Raw genomic sequence first — 19,120 nt, forward strand, 5'->3', positions numbered from 1 at the left:
CCCCTTCTTTTAAAAGCAAGGTTAAATAGATTTTCAACTGAGGCCTAAAAACCTCTATAGATCCCTGAAATAAGGTGGAATATAGAATGGAAGACTGTTCCACAAATTAGGAGCAACTACTGTAAAAGCTCATGTTGTAGTTACAGTATATCTAACGCATTCTCATCCTTTAGCGTCATATAGAACGCTATATGACAAAACGACGCTATACTACGCACATGGCACCCGTTATCGTTAATATAACACGCGCTGTGATGGTTAGGTTTAGGTGTGGGGTAGGGTAGTCTCTTTTTTCGCTAAAGGATTTATGACGCCTTGGGTTCATGTGAATATTAACGATAAAGGGTGCCATGTGCGGAGCATAGTGCCGTTTTGTCATATAGCGTTCTATGTGACGCTAAAGGATGAGAACGGGCTGTTATATCACTTTTGTAGGTGCTGTTGTCAACCCTAAACCTAATCTCAACCCTAACTCCTACCGTCACTTCAACATTCAATGTAACGCCAGCGCTAAAAACTTTCTGGTCTTAAACGAAGACGGGGGATAGAGAAATGCTGACTGTCTAGAAATGTAATAACACTGGACTATTACTCTGTATGTCTAAATACATACAACCGTGCATGAAAGAGTGATCTGGCGTGCAATATTGCAAGTGAATTAGCAGTTTCAGTTTATCTCTCCAGCAAGAACAGAAGAAAGAACTGGCATTTAATACAAGTATACTGCTGACTAGAATCACCTCCGGCCGGTACTGTGAAAAGCAAAGAATGTGCCGCATTTAAAGCACTCTGTCAAAATCACACCTGCCCTCTTTATTCTTTCCTGCTCTCTTGTAACATCATATTTTAATCCTACCTACAATAATCATGCATTTTAATTATCAAAGTGACTTTTCTGGGAAGTTGCATTCAAAATCCACTTGCCTCACAAACCGGAAAGGCATTTGCACAGTTTAAATAGGTAAAGTATGACCTTTCTGTCATAACACTTTTCCTTCCATTTTGTTACAAACATGTGGAGGCAGTGAGCTCAGATTCTGCATCCTCTTTTTGCAGGTACTCATAATATCCAGTCAAATCTTGTTTGATTTAGTCTGTACCTATTTTAATATATGGGCATTCTTCAACTTTGCACACTTTGATGTTCCAGAAAGGTTTTTTATTTTTATTTTTTTGTGAAGGTCACATTACAACTGTCTGAAATTCTAAGCCTTCCTCATAACGATTTTCAAATGTCTTTATGTAGCTATTTTGTTTAAACTAGACTATGAAAAAATATACCATTTAAATATATAATGTGTGAAAATAATTTTTAATAAAAAATACTTTGTGTGATCATAATGTCAAAATATGCAAACATTGTGAAAGTATTATTTTATTGTGTATATGTAAGAGTCAGACACATACAATTAGTCTTTTTAGTAATTAAAAAAAAAAGACATTAACCACAATATATCTGTTTTGGAAGTGACACTGCAGTGGAAATATTCATAACTGATACAAATAAAATATTTTTCTGTCATGTATGTATAAACAATACCCAGCAGGCACTGGACGTCAATATGACGTTATATTGACGTTGGACCCTAACGTTGGGTAGACGTTGCAATTTGATTGGATATGAAAATCGGGTTGACGTCAGAATCCTACGTTATTCTGACGTTGGGTTATGACGTCAACCCGATTGTCATATCCAATTAAAATGCAACGTCTGTCCAACGTTGGATATTGACGACAGACTGACGTTGGGTTATGACGTCGACCCGATTTTCATATCCAATCAAAATGCAACGTCTGTCCAACGTTGGATATTGACGACAGACTGACGTTGGGTTATGACGTCGGGTTATGACGTCAACCCGATTTTCATATCCAATCAAAATGCAACGTCTGTCCAACGTTGGATATTGACGACAGACTGACGTTGGGTTATGACGTCGGGTTATGACGTCAACCCGATTTTCATATCCAATCAAAATGCAACGTCTGTCCAACGTTGGATATTGACGACAGACTGACGTTGGGTTATGACGTCGGGTTATGACGTCAACCCGATTTTCATATCCAATCAAAATGCAACGTCTGTCCAACGTTGGATATTGACGACAGACTGACGTTGGGTTATGACGTCGGGTTATGACGTCAACCCGATTTTCATATCCAATCAAAATGCAACGTCTGTCCAACGTTGGATATTGACGACAGACTGACGTTGGGTTATGACGTCGGGTTATGACGTCAACCCGATTTTCATATCCAATCAAAATGCAACGTCTGTCCAACGTTGGATATTGACGACAGACTGACGTTGGGTTATGACGTCAACCCGATTTTTTTATTTTCAACCAAAATGCAACGTCTGTCCAACATTGGATGTTGACGACAGACTGACGTTGGGTTATGACGTCAACCTGATTTTCATTTCCAACCAAAATGCAACATCTGTCCAACGTTGGATGTTGACGACAGACTGACGTTGGGTTATGACGTCAACCCGATTTTCATTTTCAACCAAAATGCAACGTCTGTCCAACATTGGATGTTGACGTCAGTCTGACATTGGGTTTTTACATCAACCCGATTTCCATTTTCAACCAAATTGCAATGTCTGTCCAACATTGAAGATAAACGTCAGTCTGATGTTGAGTTACGTCAACCCGGTGTTGGGTAAACCTCCAACGTTGGACATTGCCTTTTGGTTGAAAATGAATCAGTTTTAAGTGTCAGACCCCAATGTTAAGCTAAACATCAAACTCACATGTTGGGCTGACGTCCAACCGTGGACAGACAATGAATTTTTGATGTCAGATATCTGTCAAAACACAACATTAAGCTGTCAAATTCCAACTTTAAAGAAATATATGGTAATTTTGTTGGCATGACATAAAACTACATGAAGTTTCATCAAAAGAAACTTCATGTAACAACAAGGTTCGAACAGAGGTCAAGATCCAATGCAAGACAACCCAAAAGTATTTATCTTAAGACAAGAGCAAACAGAAAAGTAATTTAATTTTTAGTGAACTGTAATCCACAAATGATGTTTATTAGATAAATGACAAAGAAATTAAATGGATTATAAAATAACCTTTTATTTTATTCTTTTTTTTTTTTTTACATTATTTTAACAGAAGGTTTTCAACCATTTATACTTAACATTATTATCCTTATTCTAAAATCGTACAATTTTTTTTTCCTGCAACCTCCGCCCCTGCCTGTCTGGGGCATATTTTAAACATACGGCGACAGCCGCTCCAATGTTTGCCTCCGTCTCCTTTGAAGTCCTCTAGACACTCTGTAAGAAATATTTGAAAAATAAAATTTATAGGGAATATAAGATATGATGCACTACATTAAGCATTAAAACATTGAATTCCAAACAGTCTTAAAGCTAGGGTAGGACATTTCAGAGGGGCTAGCAATAGCAAGCTAGCTTGGAAAGCAATCGATATGATTCAGAGCATCTCAAAAGCCAAATAACCAAAGAGTTGGTGGAAGAGAGTGCAATGCTTTTAGATTAACTCGTGTCTCATTCACTGGTGAGACATTACAATAATAATGAATGTGAATAATGAAAAAAAGAAAGGTTAAAAAAAAAAACATTTAGCAAAAATACAATTTCATAATTATTTTTATTTATTTTTTAAATAAAACCCTTTTCAAATGTTGGTTCAAGAGAAATCGCTAATGTTTGGCTTCTATTCTCAATTTCTATGCATATATTGAACACGTTGATGACATTTCACTTTGCAAACAAGTTGCGTAGAGGTATGCAAATATATATATTGACAAACAGGTAGGACATCCTATATATGTATATATACAGTAGCTACCAGGATAGGAACACACTTTCAACAAGTTTTTGGAAAAAAAATTCTACCCTAGCTTTAAGGGCCATACACATGTAACATTCTTGCATGTACATGCTGTAACTCATCAAAAGAGAGATATTTCTTTTGATGCTGTTCACAAATGGCGATCAGACATTCCAAGCAAAAATGTTAATCTTAAGCTTAATGAACATTTAAAAGACATCAGATTGAATGTAAAAACAACAGTTAGAGTAGGTGTGGGCATTCTTACCAAAATTTCATATCACAATCTTATAAGAAACAATCACGATACATGATCATAATCGTGATCTTCCCAATTTTGAGATGCACTTGCACTATCAAGAAAATTAAGACTGGCAACGAACGATACATGTCTGATATACTAAGATATGAATTGATATTTAAATAAATAATCTGCAAATGAATTAAAAACATCTATAAATTAAACATCCTTAACATCCTTATTTTAGATTGTAACTTCTTGATTCTGTAACTTCTTGATTCTGTAATTATATGCTATTACAGTATTTTTCACATATAAAGAAATTGTTTGAAAAAAAATATGAATAAAAAGATAATGCAATCAACCTGGCACTCAGTAAGTTTGTGCGCACTAGGAACCACATTTTTTTTTTTTTTTCAAATAAAGACAACGTGACACTCATTTTACATTTAGCACACAGTGTAAATGACATGAATATGGCAGAGGGCAACTGAATATAGCGCCAGCATAGTTTGAAATCAAAGGTTTAAAGTTTGTCGATCATGTGTCCCCAGTGAAGCTGAACTTATTCACACGGACTGACCGGGATTGAACGTCTATGTACACTTCAGAATATCTGACAGCTGGATTCGACAAAGTCTGCAAGGATTGTGAAATTAAATGTTTTTTTTTTTTAATATTCAAAGATTTGTTTAAATTATATAAATGCGTATATTTGCTGAATATGAGAAACTATTAATAGTGTTTGCCTGTTTGTTACTAATAATATAAAAGCAAAAACTATAATACTTCTTCTTATACAGTTTAATTTCTTTGTTCTATCCAACAACAGGTTATATCCAGTAACGTATTAGACAAAACTGTTAAACAGAGAGCATAAACTAATGAAGACGAAGAATAGGAGCGCTGTGTGCTCAGGGCCGCCTGTAAAATTAAAAGTCAGCTTCACTGGGGACACATGATCGTCAATATATATATATACTGTATATATATATATATATATATATATATATATAGTTTTTTTTACCTGTGACAACATTGTAAAGATGTTCCTTTCCCGCCCTTCATATTGAAACTGGCCATTACCTCCTTTGTCATCAACCTGTGGATACAAAAGGAAGAGAATTGAAATGTCCAAATAATTAATTATATACAACACATTATATAACGATTGTTATAGTTTAGTAAGTTTGTCATATCTAGATGTCACACTGGTTCCACTGTTGGCCTGGTGTTGATTCCAAAGGTCAGGAAGGATTTAAACATAGAAAAATCTAAATATTTAATATCACATTTGGATATTGCATATTGGAATGGTAAATTGAGTGTTTTAATTGAATCAGATGTACACAGTGTTCCTATTTTAACTGCACGGGTTTGTTAATTTTAGACTAGTCAGTTATAGGTATGTGACGGCGAGGATATTTTCCCACCGGCTAATCAACGTGTGGACAACACCAGCAATACCGGTATCACTGGCGGGGCTTTTAAAAAGCTAATTTAAAGGCAAATGTAAACGTATTTGGATGCCTTGTTGTTTCTTGCATTTCACCTGTATGTCTTGAATATAGCCTTTGAACGCATATTGCAGCCCCTTTTGCCTACTTTTATCGGACACTTTATTTGCTGCTTTATAAAAGTTTGATAACATTTCAGCAGGAAGAGCTGTTACAGCATAAGCCATGCAGAGTGCAGATGAAGTTTGACAGATGTAACAACAGTAACTTAGGGGTAAAGCCAAAGGTGAATTGGTGCTAATTTGAAAACAAAACTAACATGTGCACGGCCACACATGTCAAAGGGAGTTCTGTACATTTCTGTTCTGCTCAGTCCGTGCACGTTGACACGTGTGGCCGTGCACATGTTAGTTTCATTTTTAAATTACACAACAACAAAACAGTGCAATGACAAATTCACTTAAATAGGCGCTTTTACATTTCGCTGTGACACATTATTCCGCAGTCACCTTGTCAGTCAGCTCCTCACTCTTGTGATGAAAGAAACTGACTCATGTTGCTGATCTGTGTGTCGACTCTTGTTCGGCTCAAGATTTACGCGCTCGCCGATGATCGCATGGATATCGATGGTGCTCACATGTTCGCAACGTGTGAGAGGAATTACGAGCCAAGCCGAGCACTTCCCGATAATTTTAAAAAATGTTTAAAAAATTCGGGGAGTCTGCCTGTTTTTCACCAGTAGGGTTTATGCACACTTTTTTAAAAGGCAAATTTAAGGATTGTTAAGACCTGAAGAAATAAAAAAAATAAAAAATACCTTACATTAGGGGTGCGCAATATTGACAAAAATATGTCTCGATATTTTAATGATTGTGTTTTTGTGCTGGTACCATGGCTGGTTTAGGCCTGTTGTTGACAGCTGATTCACGAAGATATTCATATTTTTCATATTCTATGCAGTGGTCAGTTCACAGCAGTGACAGAAATTAATATTAGATAAGATTTGTGCAGGACAGTCGTGCCGTGTACCGGCTGTTTTGACGTGATTATCAAGTTAACTGACTCCTGAAATGCAATATCTTACGACCTCCATTACGAGTGTCCGAACTTGCACCGTGTATGCCTGCCTCAACACCGACTATCGTAGCAAGCCTAGTCGCTTACTAAACCTCTGTTTAAATGACTTTAAAATTAGTCATCACACACATCTCTAATTAAACAGACAGACGGATGGATAGTCAACTTCATCAACTTGTCTGTGACAACATCCAGATAAAATAACACATGATTCTGCCAAGAACTGCTAATATAAAAACTTACTTCTCCATGATCCTTTTCCCATTGTCCTTTAAATGTATTTCTCCATCATTGGACAAGCTATTAATCTGAAATTAGAGGAACAGTATTTTAGTTTAAACACAAAAAAGGTTAACAGTGTATCCCCATGACGGTTGCAAGTCGCACGGGGATTGAAACACTGCACATTATAAAAATTGCATTATAAAGTATATGACTGTATGTCCTTACCGGTATCTGCTTTTCCTCCAGGCAGTTGAGAGATTTATCAAGGACATTTCCTCAACTGTTGATGCCTGCCCTTATAAAACAAAAACATGAGATCATTATTTACAAAAACTCAAAAGAAAGGCAAACTTTAATTTCGGAGAACTGTGGTAACAATGCACATTGCACAGATAATGTATGCCATATGTAATGTATTGACTATTAACTAATTGCAATAGGCTATGTCATTTTGGTTTTGACTTCCACATTATTGTACTATGACATATTACTTAACAATTAGTAATATTTAAATAATGATACCCTTGCAAATCATAAGCTAATGATTAATTAAAGCCAACAACTGAAGTACATAGCTTTGACACATTGTGGTAATTTACACATTTATTTACACTGTTAATAAAATATATTATTCATGAATTAATACATTATGGCACATTTAATCAATTAATTAATATTACTTAAAATATTAATATAGACGTTATTAGTTGCAGATGCAGTATAATTGTGTCATACATTGACTCGTGATTATCTGTGCATTAGTTAAGTAGTATGAATTAATGCTTAAGTGCACCCGTATTGTAAAGCGTTACCAGAACTTGTAAAAAATAAAATGGTTAAGCAGGAAATAAAATAAAATAAATCACATTCGGACCACATGACATTTTTTAAGGCTACTGCCAATTCATCTAGATAAATAAACATTTAATCATATCATTATTAAGCTTATTTCTTTGTATTTTAAAATTGGCTGTCGAAAATCCTTATAACTTACATTGACGTCCCACAAGCACATTTTACAACAGTGATCTAGAATCCACGACAAATAAGGACAAGTAACGTTATAGCCACTATGTAAAAAAATATATACTGTGTATATATTTTGCGTGTCATGTGAAGGGCTCTGTAAAATTAATATAAATTAATGCATTCACATGCTAGTCGTTTCCCGACTCCTCCAACAACAGCGGCCATACCCCCAGCGAACCGGACAGCCGGCGCACGTGCATTTCAGTCTGACAAATGTGCGCTGAGGGATCATTCCTATATCACTACTTGTACTAGTAGTTAGTTATTATATAAAAGTCACTTTTAACTACATCAACTAGGTAACTGTTACTTTGGTAGTTAAATAGTAGGCCAGGTAGAAATTCTCGCGCAGCCCAGTCCACATATAATAAAATAAAACTAATAAACACCAATATTTATTTATATTTTCGTTACCTCTGTTCACTCACCTTGCACAGCAGGTATATCCAGATGTTGAAAGTTGTGCAGGCCAGTGCCCGCGCAGACAGTATAATGGCTGCTGGAGTGGAGTGGAACGGGTGAGAGGTCTTCGTCTTTCCCACAAGAGGGTAGAGCGGAGGAAATTGATGCCTAACTGTGATTGGTTAGGAATTAATTTCAAATTGATGCCTAACTGTGATTGGTTAGGGATTCATTTAAAATTTCTTGGGTTACCTGCAACATTCTAAAAACTGTTGCACACTTCAATAGGCTAAATTGATTTTATTATTATTGTTATTCATATTATTATCATTATTAAAAATAACTACTGCGTTTGTCTGACAGCTGCACTGTTAAGCACAACTTGATAAAGAAATTGGGTGCAATGTATGTCTGTTTCTCATGGAATCCAAATGAAGGCCATATGTGTTATATACGCTATAACTAAAATTTCAGGTCCATGAGGTCCAACTCACCTGATAAGTAGCCCTAATTAAAAAGATAAAACTGTCAGGTTGTTGGACATATGCTATACAGATGATTACTCATACTGTTACCCTGTCACTGCCTGAATTCTGAATTCATTAGTCTCCAATAAACTGCTGTATTGTGACTTTGGAGATTTTGGAAACACTTTACAATAAGGTTCATTTATTAAACATTAGTTAATGTATTAACTAACATGAACTAACCATGAGCAATACATTTAAATCCAGTTGTTCATTGCTTGTTCATGTTAGTTCACAGTGCACTAACTAATGTTAACAAGATTTTAATAAAATATTAGTAAATGTTGAAATTAACAAATGCTGAAGAAGTATTTTTTATTCTTAGTTAATGTATGTAGTTACTAATGAACCTTATTGTAAAGTGTTACCGAGATTTTGATTACCCAAATGCACAACTTATTTGCTGTTCCATAATGTAGATCATCCAATTTTGAACCATAAAGTCTTTCCCTCTTGTGAGAATGTAAATCTTGCCGGGAATGTGCTTCTCCAAGTTGAATAAAGTGTACTGTATACACCTGCAAACAACATAATTTTGAGCATCAACCCAGCTGATTTTTTTTGTAAATATGCAAAATAACACAGGGTGGTTCATGATTCATTATTGTAGACATAAGAATAAACCATTAATAAATCCCAAACCAATGTGTGTTGGGCACACCTTCAGTCTTTCAGTTGCATGCTTGCATGTAGTACTTCATTCATTTTTAGATCAGCACACTCCTGGTGAAGAGCTTGTTCTTCTGACAGGGAACACACTGGGTCAACTTGATCTATTACACTTGCATGAACAAGAAAATCTATGGATAATCCAAACTATCACCAATAAAGAGCAATGCTTACAGTAAGTTTGACGTTTAGGTCACAAAGACTTCAGTCTGAATTATTCATAAGTATGAAGTTAGTGTATTTTAGACATTGAATTTCTCTTACCCAAGACCACAACTGAAATCATACCAAATATGTCTAATGTTGATGTATCCTATTTAAGATGTATATGTACATTAGCATGCTGACATTTGTGTTTTGTTTAGTAGGCTAACCATGATGTGCAGTCAACAAAACAAAAACATCTAATAATGGAATGTTGTGTTGTCTAGATGTTAACATAGTGACATTGCTGGGTTTAGACCACCATACTGTACCTCATGACAATTTAGAAGTGAGATTGTGACCCAACAAAACATAGTATTTGACATCATTATGACGTTAGCTTGAAACGTTGGCTCAATGTTGGATTTTAGATACTTTACAACTCAACCTAAAAATAACAAAAGAACAACGTCTAATGATGTTAGAATTTAACGTTATATGGACGTTACCATAATGACGTTGAAGAGACGTGGATTTTTGGTCACTATACCTCATGACTAAATGTCAGTATTTGACAACAATATGATGTTGGTTTGAGACGTTGGCTCAACATTGGATTTTAGTTACTTTACAACACAACCTTAAAATAATAAAAGATCAACGTCTAATGATGTTAGAATTTGACATTGTGTGGATGTTATGACGTTAAGGAGATGTTAGGTTGTGGTCACCATACATAACGACTAAATGTCAATGTTTGACTTAAATATGACATTGTCTGGAGATGTTGGTTTGATATTGTATTTTGGTTAGTTAAATCACAACCTAAAACCAACAAAATATTAACGTCTAATGATGTTAGAATTGACTTTATATGGACGTTACCATAATGACATCAAGGTGGCGTTTGATTTTGGTCACCATACCTCACCACTAAATGTCAGTATTTGACGTCAATGTGATATTGGTTTGAAACATTGGCTCAACGTTGGATTTTAGTTACTTTACAACACAACCTAAAAATAACAAAAGATCAACGTCTAATGATGTTAGAATTTGACATTGTGTTGAAGTTATCATTATGACGTTAAGGAGATTTTTAAGATTTTTAAGGTCACCATACCTAACGATTAAATGTCAATGTTTGACGTAAATATGACATTGTCTCAAGATGTTGGCTTGACGTTGTATTTTGGTTAGTTAATACCACAACCTAAAACCAATAAAATAACAACATCTAATGTTTTCAGAATTTGACATTGTGCGGACATCAACATTATGACGTCAACATGATGTTGGGGTTTGGTCACCACACATCACAAATAAATGTTTGTCATAGGACGTTGTGTTGAGACGTTGGCTTGATGTTGTATTTTGGTTAGTAAATACCACAACCTGAAACTAACAAAATATCAACGTCTAATGATGTTAGAATTTGACGTTGTGTGGACGATGCATTATCACGTTAAGAACATGTTGGGTTTTGGTCACCATACCTCACGACTAAATGTCAGTTTTTGACGTAAATATGACGTTCTCAGGAGACGTTGGCTTAACGTTGTATTTTGGTTAGTTAATACCACAACCTGAAACCAATAAAATATCAACGTCTGTTAAAATTTGACGTTGTGTGGACGTTACTATTATGACGTTAAGAACATGTTGGGTTTTGGTCACCATACCTCACGACTAAATGTCAGTTTTTGACATAAATATGACTTTGTTAGGAGACGTTGGCATGACATTGTATTTTGGTTAGTTAATACCACAGCCTGAAACCAACAAAATATCAACGTCTAATGATGTTAAAATTTGACGTTGTGTGGACGTTACCATTATGACGTTAAGAACATGTTGGGTTTTGGTCACCATACCTCACGACTAAATGTCAGTTTTTGACGTAAATATGACGTTGTCAGGAGACGTTGGCTTGACGTTGTAGTTTGGTTAGTTAATACCACAACCTGAATCCAACAAAATATCAACGTCTAATGATGTTAGAATTTGACGTTGTGTGGACAATGCATTATCACGTTAAGAACATGTTGGGTTTTGGTCACCATACCTCACGACTAAATGTCAGTTTTTTACATAAATATGACTTTGTTAGGAGACGTTGGCATGACATTGTATTTTGGTTAGTTAATACCACAACCTGAAACCAACAAAATATCAACGTCTAATGATGTTAAAAATTTGACGTTGTGTGGACGTTACCATTATGATGTTAAGAACATGTTGGGTTTTGGTCACCATACCTCACGACTAAATGTCAGTTTTTGACATAAATATGACTTTGTTAGGAGACGTTGGCATGACATTGTATTTTGGTTAGTTAATACCACAGCCTGAAACCAACAAAATATCAACGTCTAATGATGTTAAAATTTGACGTTGTGTGGACGTTACCATTATGACGTTAAGAACATGTTGGGTTTTGGTCACCATACCTCACGACTAAATGTCAGTTTTTGACGTAAATATGACGTTGTCAGGAGACGTTGGCTTGACGTTGTAGTTTGGTTAGTTAATACCACAACCTGAATCCAACAAAATATCAACGTCTAATGATGTTAGAATTTGACGTTGTGTGGACAATGCATTATCACGTTAAGAACATGTTGGGTTTTGGTCACCATACCTCACGACTAAATGTCAGTTTTTTACATAAATATGACTTTGTTAGGAGACGTTGGCATGACATTGTATTTTGGTTAGTTAATACCACAACCTGAAACCAACAAAATATCAACGTCTAATGATGTTAAAAATTTGACGTTGTGTGGACGTTACCATTATGATGTTAAGAACATGTTGGGTTTTGGTCACCATACGTCACGACTAAATGTCAGTTTTTGACGTAAATATGACGTTCTCAGGAGACGTTGGCTTGACGTTGTATTTTGGTAAGTTAATACCACAACCTGAAACCAACAAAATATCAACGTCTAATGATATTAGAATTTGACGTTGTGTGGACGATGCATTATCACGTTAAGAACATGTTGGGTTTTGGTCACCATACCTCACGACTAAATGTCAGTTTTTGACGTAAATATGACGTTCTCAGGAGACGTTGGCTTAACGTTGTATTTTGGTAAGTTAATACCACAACCTGAAACCAATAAAATATCAACGTCTAATGATGTTAAAATTTGACGTTGTGTGGACGTTACCATTATGACGTTAAGAACATGTTGGGTTTTGGTCACCATACCTCACGACTAAATGTCAGTTTTTGACGTAAATATGACGTTGTCAGGAGACGTTGGCATGATGTTGTATTTTGGTTAGTTAATACCACAACCTAAAACCAACAAAATATCAACGTCTAATGATGTTAAAATTTGACGTTGTGTGGACGTTACCATTATGACGTTAAGAACATGTTGGGTTTTGGTCACCATACCTCACGACTAAATGTCAGTTTTTGACGTAAATATGACGTTGTCAGGAGACGTTGGCATGACGTTGTATTTTGGTTAGTTAATACCACAACCTGAAACCAACAAAATATCAACGTCTAATGATGTTAAAATTTGACGTTGTGTGGACGTTACCATTATGACGTTAAGAACATGTTGGGTTTTGGTCACCATACCTCACGACTAAATGTCAGTTTTTGACGTAAATATGACGTTGTCAGGAGACGTTGGCTTGACGTTGTATTTTGGTAAGTTAATACCACAACCTGAAACCACCAAAATATCAACGTCTAATGATGTTAAAATTTGACGTTGTGTGGACGTTACCATTATGACGTTAAGAACATGTTGGGTTTTGGTCACCATACCTCACGCCTAAATGTCAGTTTTTGACGTAAATATGACGTTGTCAGGAGACGTTGGCTTGACGTTGTATTTTGGTTAGTTAATACCACAACCTGAAACCACCAAAATATCAACGTCTAATGATGTTAAAATTTGACGTTGTGTGGACGTTACCATTATGACGTTAAGAACATGTTGGGTTTTGGACACCATACCTCACGACTAAATGTCAGTTTTTGACGTGAATATGACGTTCTCAGGAGACGTTGGCTTGACGTTGTATTTTGGTAAGTTAATACCACAACCTGAAACCAACAAAATATCAACGTCTAATGATGTTAGAATTTGACGTTGTGTGGACGATGCATTATCACGTTAAGAACATGTTGGGTTTTGGTCACCATACCTCACGACTAAATGTCAGTTTTTGACGTAAATATGACGTTGTCAGGAGACGTTGGCATGACGTTGTATTTTGGTTAGTTAATACCACAACCTAAAACCAACAAAATATCAACATCTAATGATGTTGGAATTTGGACGTTGTGTGGACGTTACCATTATGACGTCAAAAAGACGTTGGATTTTGGTAACATAACAACACAACCTAAAAACAACAAAATAACAACGTCAGCTGACGTCATTATTTGACGTCAACTTAACATTGGCCATAGACGTTGAGTTGATGTTGGATTTTGGTCACCGACGTCGCAACCAAAATTAAACCAAATATCAACGTCATATGACGTTGTGTGCCTGCTGGGTAAACTAGTGAAAGTGTGAATCAAGTGTTTATTTTCTAAAGGTCTACAGGACCAATATGTCCATAGTTGCAGTCAGAAACAACCATATGTGTATTAATCTAACAGTTAAGTGAGCTCTGGCAGCTGCCTGTCACCTTTGATTTTCTGAACTTAATCTGATGTCTGTGACTGCATGTCTGGAAGAAGCTCCCTAGAAATCTTTGGTAAAGGTTGCAGGCTGTATTTAGTAGCACGGCATGCTGAGCAGTGAGCACACTCATGTGTAGCCGCGAGTTTCTGCTATAAAAGACTGAAAGTTAGAGAAGTTTGACAGTGATGTTTCCCTCAAAGCTTTCCTCTGGAACAACAAAGCACAACCATCTCTATAGGCCGAGGAGATGAGCTGCTAACTAAAACAGCAAGATGTTGTCAACAAGCCATGAAGGTAAATATTTACGCATTTACACTGTAAATCCCTTGGGATTACATTAGAAATGATTCATGTTTATATTTGCCATTCTAAAATATGTATACAGATGGGCTGAATATAAAATTTTACTATTGCATTACATGACAGCCAAACTCTCATATTTTAAAATAACATGACATACCTGTAACACAGCACTCTGGTCAAAGTTGTAGGCACTGGGTCGTCCTTCCAATGTGGAGAAGGCCACATTTCCGCCGGTAAGTGGAGAGATGTCACTAAACTCATCCGTGCAGAGGGCCGTCCTTTCCCTCTCGCCTGGACGTATGAAGCCCTTATTGTCCCTCTCATACGTCTTGCGACAAGAAGCACTGTAATACTGGTATGGCTGCCATGGTCCATTCTCCTCTGTACGCTTGTAGATGGTGAAGCTCTCTGGTCGGCTGGTGTAGAACTTCAAACGGACATATGTGATCTCAAAGGCCTTGCCTTGGAAAAAACAACAACAACAACAACATTAATGGCATGTTAATCTGGACAGATCCCACAAAATTCAGTACCTTCTTTATGTAGCCTGATAATTAAAGCACAGTACATAATTAAATTGACAAGTAAACCTGTAAATAATTATGTAAGATTTGCATCTACACTGATTTCGTTTTTTTTTTTTTTTTTACATCTAAATTAACTGTTTTTATCCATATTCAAATTGTTATTTAATGCAACAAAATTTATTTGAAAATAATAAGTTAGAAAGTAAAGTATATCAAGCCAAATCAAGAATTTGCAGGTGTTGGATCAAGCCAAAAGAATATGAAAAAGGAAAAAAAAAAGATAATGACACTTTATTCAATTTAGAGTGGAAGGCTTTCTTGTCTCTGTAGACAATAAGTGGAGTTTGTGCCTTGAGAAAATGGCATACTTGGTGGTACTTTGTCAGTTTAATTGCTACTCAAATCTTATTGTCCAAATGAACTGGAGAGTTCTTTAACCCTGGGTTGCTCCAGAGGGACTGTTCCTGCAGCCAGTGCACTGGAAGAGATAACTGACTGATAATATTAACACATTTAAACCTTTTTAAATTTAGTCAGATTACTGTTGTTCTGCCATATTTTGAGGTTTGCTACCATCTCTGTACAAGCTGCAGCTTCTTCTGCACAGCATACTACAACATGCACAGCAAACAAAGTGTGAACGTCGGCTGCTACCTTAAGTATACAGGGAAAGAGACAAGGACATTTTTTAAATGGAGGCTTCACTTTGCTGAAGTGCTTTTAACATATCATTTGATGCATTGACAGTCTTGAGTTTAGCCTAAACTAAAAAATAAAATGCTGTTTTATAAGAGAAGTCACAAACAATTGCGCAACAGGCATGGTTTATTTTATGCTACTTCTAATTATCTGTTTCGACCTCACTCTGACCGTAACTAAGGTCTAATAGGATGATTACCTTCATCATTTTGCCCTCTCTTGACACCTTAGGTGCGTTCCATTCGACAGGGTCCCTACGCAGTGTTCACTGCTCCCTACTCCCTGAACACGGTATATCAGTTGAAGTGAACACTGATTTCCTGTGAAGTGATGTATCGATGTTCCCTTATTCCCTATGCCGTTTGAAGTGCCCTCCGAACTGAACATGTTAGTTCCCTTCGAATTGGAATCTCTCGAATGAAACGCACCTCTTATGTAAACAAAAGTCATGACCATGACCCTTGAAGTGGAATGTCACGCGGACACGCGCTATCCACCTTTTTCTGCTCCAAACAATGCGCGCTGCCATGACGACGACTGCTTGTGGTCTATGCTTTTTTTGCCATGTGTTTTAGATTGTGTTAAATCACTAAATTAAATCGAAAAAAAAACATTCATCAAATGTGATCTGATCACGTTATTTTTTATTACATCACAGATGAAAACAAAATGAACGTTTTTCTTTGCTTCATAACTTCCAAAGGATAGCTGATGCATGACTGCACGATCTCCCTAATCCAGCAAACATCCGACACTAGGCTATCACTCCGACTTCTGCAGAATAACAGTACTATAAGGTTAGGCTGGTTAGCCCTTTGACTCCTGTCTACCTCTCAAAGATGCATAGCCTATATTTCTCAGGCCTGTGAGGTTAGGCTTAACACTGAGTTTCATTCATGAGACCAAAGTCCAGTTTGCGGGCTGTCGCCTCGTGATTATCTACTGTTTACTATACTTATTTATTAAAACCAGGCAATTGGTTGATGAAACATTGAAATTAAGATACATTTTTTTTTCTTTCAGAATGGTCATGTCCATGAATATAAAACGCATGGGTAGACTGATATTTTTCTAATGTCTGGACCTCTGATCTATTTAATTTATCATTCTAGATGAATGGTCTGGACTAGAGTGCTAGTATTCTATAAAAAACAAATTCAACAGGAAGTAGAAAAACGTCAAGTCAGTTGAACCCACTATGAATTATGGGAAAGGGGCGCAGAAAAAGGTGGATAAAAGGCGAGTTAAACTTCCGGCTCGTTCTCTTTACCTTTCTCACCTTAGAGACCTGGTACAGGTAGGAACTGAGTTATAATTGTTATTCACTATTCAATTCATCACCCAAGTGGTGCAGGTGCCTTGTGAATTGTGGTGTTTTATTTTTGTATTATCTGTACCAATCATTTAAATTCATGCTGTATGCTTAATTGTGATAAATTATTATTTTGATATTCGAGTTATATAGCCATTCAATATTTCAATTCAAACACTCATTTCATGCTAGATGCTTGTGAATTGAGATTAGTTTTACTGTAGGCTATTATTCAGCGTTTAGTTCCTAACATACTAGCCATTCAACATTTCAGTCAATTCATGCTGTGCTTGTGAATTGACATGAGTTTATTATCTGATATTCTGGTGCTAGTTTCTAAACATACTAGTGTAAGACTCACAACTGGTCTATGAGACGAAGGACCTTGCTGCAAATTAACATTTGAACATCTCACACACACACTTCTTCCCTGCATCCCCCACTCTGACAGAGACCACCCAAACTCACACAATAATTTATATGGTTTTAATTTGAACAACTATCACACAGTTTTATTCACGTGTTTCGTATTATCTGAAATGTCGACTGGTACAAGTGTCCTATTTCCAAATAAGTAAAACAAAAGGTAATAAGGTTTTTAAGAGTTTAGGAATATCTGGCACACAAAGTAATGTTGTCTCTGGGCATGGTCCTACTTCCAAAAGGTATAAATTCCTGAATGCAAATTACCACTGATAGTAAATGATCATCCAAACCTTTTCATTTATGGAGTCATATGAAATAAAGAGTTAATAACATCTTCCAAATAATTTTCTGGTAGCCTATTCGACGAAAAGCTGTAAAATAAAGCCTAAAAGTTTGTTGCCATTGTTGTATTGGCTTTGTTGACACATACCAGCAACACGTGAAGAGAATCAGCAAACAGCAGAAAGAAAAATCTAAGTTTGTAAACGATCGGAAAAAAACAACAATGTGATTTTATAAATAAAAAGGCTGGTCGATGCATTGTTTATGAAAAGCTACATTTGGAAAAACAGGATGAGATTTACAGGCTAAAAGCGTATCTCAAGGTAAACTAAATGCTATTGTCCATGCTGCTTCAAAAATGCTCAACCCTTTGTGTCACCGACCACCGGTGGGCCCAAAGCCATATTGAAAACATTAATATCTCTACATTGCATTTGAAAGCTTACACTTTAACACCGATATGATTAAAAAGCGTGCAATGATTCTGTTAATTTTCAAATTTGGAATTCTTAACATATTGTGCTAATGGAACACATTTTAGTTGTTTGTGCTACCATGTGTACATACGTAGGCTAACAGTTAAGTTTTTTCTTTAAACACAGGATTGCTTTACTGTAAGTATTTCTGTATCACTTAAAGGCTGTAGATGCCATGAATTCTAGGCCATCTTGTGTAAACTAAATTAAGCATGTGTTTCTATGCTGAATTTTTTTGTATCCTTAGTGGATAACTCCCATAGCTGCAGTAAAACACTGCAAGGAACACAGAATTGCCATTGGCTACAATGTGATTCACAGTGAATTTGAGAATCAGAAACAGTGAACATGTATCTCATTAATCTTGAAACAAAGACTTTTTCATATTCAAAGCTTCAGGGAACAAAATTTCCCCAAATATAAATTGGAACATGTATAATGACCCTGTCCTTACATTATGAGACATAAAGGTTGGGCGTACACTGGACAAACTCAGTAAAAAAAGGTTTTAACATGGACACTATTGACAATGAAATTTTCACTAGGTGGATAACAGTGGGTAGTAAGTAGAAGAAATCAAAACATGATGAAATAATTGAGGCTTTAAACGTCATAAGTTATAAATGGCAACAACATTTCTAACTTTGCTTATGGATGTTAAATGTGAAGTAGTGCATTCTAAAAATGCAGAGGCACAAATGTCTGAGGCAAGATCTTCAAATACAGCTAGATAAATTACTAGCTAAGCATTTAGCCCTGACTGAAAATTGTAAAAATCACAAATACACCATTGCAGATCTTAAGGCTAAACTAAATGTGATGCGATCTGGGAAAACCTGTCGGAT

The 19,120-nt window shown here is 36.0% G+C and overlaps 1 protein-coding gene and 1 long non-coding RNA gene across 2 annotated transcripts in view; both read right to left on the reverse strand.

Moving 5' to 3' along the window:
• The window catches only part of lamc3 (laminin, gamma 3), an 84,092-nt gene that overhangs the window by 55,496 nt on the left and 9,476 nt on the right, over positions 1–19,120 (reverse strand). The window contains exon 2 of the mRNA XM_039649989.2: positions 14,711–15,015. Coding sequence (XP_039505923.2) covers positions 14,711–15,015 — 305 coding nt within the window. The remainder of the gene's footprint in view (positions 1–14,710; positions 15,016–19,120) is intronic.
• On the reverse strand, positions 2,620–7,394 carry LOC148981726 (uncharacterized). The gene is made up of 4 exons (XR_016168339.1): positions 7,041–7,394; positions 6,834–6,898; positions 5,084–5,158; positions 2,620–3,295 (listed from the first exon to the last, which is right to left on the reverse strand). It is a non-coding gene; the product is annotated as an uncharacterized LOC148981726 (long non-coding RNA).

This window comes from Pimephales promelas, chromosome 4, assembly GCF_988280905.1.
Source record: "Pimephales promelas chromosome 4, fPimPro1.hap1.1, whole genome shotgun sequence".
In the NCBI taxonomy this organism is placed as follows: Eukaryota; Metazoa; Chordata; class Actinopteri; order Cypriniformes; family Leuciscidae; genus Pimephales; species Pimephales promelas.